The 3,599-nt window shown below is 36.6% G+C and overlaps 1 protein-coding gene across 2 annotated transcripts; it reads right to left on the reverse strand.

Annotated features, from left to right (window-relative positions):
* Positions 1-302: 302 nt before the first annotated feature.
* LOC7457389 (probable WRKY transcription factor 46) lies at positions 303-3,214 on the reverse strand. 2 transcript variants are annotated; one of them, XM_002302584.4, is made up of 3 exons: positions 2,292-3,188; positions 2,043-2,171; positions 303-1,197 (listed from the first exon to the last, which is right to left on the reverse strand). In XM_002302584.4, the coding sequence occupies exons 1-3, from the start codon at positions 2,606-2,608 to the stop codon at positions 552-554; spliced, it is 1,092 nt and encodes a 363-aa protein (XP_002302620.1). In that variant the 5' UTR covers positions 2,609-3,188; the 3' UTR covers positions 303-551. The 2 variants fall into 2 exon arrangements, with proteins under 2 accessions (XP_002302620.1, XP_024450032.1); XM_024594264.2 differs by lacking the exon at positions 2,043-2,171 and having other exon boundaries at positions 2,292-3,214.
* Positions 3,215-3,599: the final 385 nt, after the last annotated feature.

Raw genomic sequence — 3,599 nt, forward strand, 5'->3', positions numbered from 1 at the left:
TTAAATTTATTAAAATATTTTTTTTTAAAAAAAAAAATAATGACCAGTATCATCAACAGTAAAACATGAGGAGGTGAAAAGTATATCTGCACAGTGTTCACCCTACACACTTTAATTTATTTAGGATGGACCCGGACCATGAACTTAATTGGTTTAATATTTTTCTCCCCTAAAATTTATAGCAAACCTAAAAAAAAAGTGAACAAAGTCATGTACATGTACAGTAAAACATAAATGAGTGAACAGTACGACTGCATAATGCTCATCTCATTTTTATATATATATATATAAACACCATGGACTTTGTACAGTGTTTTTTCACAAGGTTTAGATTATAGGTAATTCAGTACATTTTTCCGGTTGGTGCAATAGCCACTCCAGCAATCTTGAAAAAAACTGAGCTAAAAGGTTACATTATTAAAAAAAAAAAAAAAATCACTACCTAATCAAAGGGGAAATTTATCTCGACCAGCACCATAGGAGACTTTGAACACACCATCTCTCTTCCAATAATGACGAGGCAGGAATAATGAACGCGCAGCCTAGCTCTATTAAGCAAAGAATTCCGGATTGTCAAATGGGAAAGTGGTGTCAAAATCTACATAATCGATAGAGATATCCAAATCTCTGATTGGCGAATTGGTGACCGAAGTCGGGGCTGAGATTTTCTCGGTGGTGAGTTCACACCCTTGGGTTTGCACATTTTGGGAACCTATTCCAAAGCTGTTCATATGACATGGTGACACTGAGAAATAGTTGGATTCGGACGTTGTAGAAGATATAAATGTTGGAGAAAAGTTACCCAAGAAGCTGTTTTCAATCATGGACTCAGTGAAAATATTGTTTTCCTCGTTTTCATTCCCAGATGACGTACATGGGAAGGAAAAGAATGGGAAAATGCCGTCCTTGGAGCCCAAGTCCTCGTTTTTAACTTGATTACAGTCGAATCCAAAGTGACGAGATATCTCCTTTGATGGCTTTGGTTTCTCTTCATGCTGCTGCTGAGAATGATATTTACTTTGTTTCGAGAAATCATTTTCCAGTGAAGGCGATGCCACGGGTGGAGTAGAGGCTTGTTTACATGTATGCCTCCCTCGATAGGTCACTTCAAAAATTGAATGGTTCTCATCAGATCTTTGCACTTGCTTCGTGGCCAGACAACCTTGTGAATGACGGTGAGTGCATCTGTAGTATCCTCTGCGATTTGCAACACCAATTAATGTTAAAATGATTCTAAATAAACCTAATCAAATGGATTAATAAGATGATTAAAACATGCTCAATGGTTATCGAAGTCAAAGCGGCTTAGTCAGACAATTTTTAACTGGGAAGGGAAGGTTTAGAATGCTGCAGAGAGGTTTGATACAATGATGATGTCTATACGAGTCAAGGTTGATCACTATTAAATTTTAAAAAAATAATCCAAATAACCCAAAATAGTATAAGAAATTAAAGTGACAAATTTTTAAAAATTTCAGGTAATAATTAATTACTCGAATTATATTTTTTAATATTTATGAATTTTAAATTGTAATATTTCTCTTAAACTTATTTTGACTAGTAAGAACTTCCCTCAAGCTCAATTTTAGCTAATTAATTGGAAACTTTTTAGTGTTTTAGGGGAAAAAAAATGGCGCACAAGGTTTCAAATTATTTGAATTGCTTGTTTGAGTAAAGAAAACTTGGATAAAAGAAAAAAAAAATTCAGGTAATTAAATATTCATTAATGATGATGGTAATCTAAATTTGTAGCTACTGAGTTTGAATAAAAAAATAAAACAGTTTTAATGGCTATTAGATTGTGTATGGTACGGCAACAAGTCTCTTTTCCTAGCGACTTTAATGACGAGAGCAGTCAGGACTCGGTCTAACATTTTAAATTGGAGTCTCACCAGGTAGATAAGGTCTAGTGCCGAGCAATTATGACATTTTTCAAGAAGCTGTCGTGCAATTTGGATAAGCAACAAAGTTTTTCTTCTCCCCGTTTTTTACGTGGAGATAACATGATTTAGAAAGCGAAAAAACATGTCTCGGACTCTCACCTTGGAAAATTAGCTCCGAGAATATCTTTTTGCCCGTATTTCCTCCAGCTGTGACCGTCATCAAGTGGTCCTTCTAGGCCAGTCCCTGGACAAACCTTCACTTGCTCGGTCCGTCGAGGTTGTGTCTTTCTACAGCGGCACACAATTCACAATTCTAAGTTAGATCATAATCATTCACAGTTCACCTAAAACGCAAACCTAGTAAGTAGTAAACATATACAAAAAAGAAAATAAAGGGTTATTAATTACCTCTTCTTGTTAACATCTTTGTTCCATTCCTCCTTGCAATCTTGATCAGAGACTTCACTCCAAGGACTACTGTTGGAAAATGAATGCGGTGATTCCATTATGCCAATTGTGGGCTTTGGTTGATCAGCAACTAAAGCACCGCGATTTAGCACTGAAAGTGCTTTCTCGTATGAAGAAAGTATCTTCTCAACCAGGGATTGACGTGCTTCAAGGGATGAGGAAGGGTTAAGATGGTTCCTGAGCTGTTTTGCTAGCTCTTTCCCTTGAGCTAGCTCACTAACTAGAGTCTTTTGCTCCCACTCCATGGACTTTTCCATTCAGAAAATGCAGTAAGGGCAGTACAACTGTGCTTTTCAAGAGTTAAGTTGTGAATAGATTTGGGTCCAATTGAGGTGCAGAGTAATAAGACGGAGGAAGGTTATTCCATCAAGAGCACTGAGCTTTGCGCTCTCAAGTGTAGCTAGAATGAGATCCTGGCTATGTGAGCAAAGGAGGTATACAAAAAGGCTATGGTAAGGCTTTGAATTGAAGAATCAAAAGCAACAAACATAGAACTGAATTAAGAAAGAGAACTCTGTGTCTAGTTTTAAATAGAGATCAAATTAAACGAGCCGAAATAGCAACAGGGTTTTGTGAGATCACTTGCTAAAACAGAGAAAACGAACAAAATGTGGGAGTAGAAAATGAGCTGAAACGACAGACTGGTGGCGTGGATGAGTGAGATATAAATGTAAAGAGAGAGATGATAAAGCTATCTGTATGTAAGAAAGGTAAAGATTTTTGTTGCTGATCAAGAAGCTGTGAGGAAGAGGGAGATTTAAGGTAGGGAAAGGGGAAGGAAGAGACAACCTCTTGACTGGAGAAAAAGATTTTATGTTTTTTCATTCACAAAGCAGTGGGGCCTGTTTCTGTCTTGATGTACGTTGATAGAAAGGAGAGTGTGAGAGAAAGATTCAATTGCTGACCATTTCAAACACACACACACAGACGGATCGAGTCACCAATCACTACTCTCACTCTCGACTTTCACCCCTTTTATTATACTGTTTCAGTGCTCAGCAACAACGCGGAAGGAGGTTTGGATATTCTCGGCGGTCTCGTTCTTGCTTCATGGTTCACACTGACCATTTACACTAACTCATGTAAATATAATATGAAGATTAAAAAAAAAGGAGTTAATTATAACTTAGTTCCTATACTTTGTTGAAACTATAAACTACCAAAACTAACAGTCCTCCAATTTATTTTCTATTTTTCAAAGTTGACAAAAGAAATAAGTTATAAATAGAACATATAGAGATGAAAGAT

The sequence above is a fragment of the Populus trichocarpa genome, chromosome 2 (assembly GCF_000002775.5).
Source record: "Populus trichocarpa isolate Nisqually-1 chromosome 2, P.trichocarpa_v4.1, whole genome shotgun sequence".
In the NCBI taxonomy this organism is placed as follows: Eukaryota; Viridiplantae; Streptophyta; class Magnoliopsida; order Malpighiales; family Salicaceae; genus Populus; species Populus trichocarpa.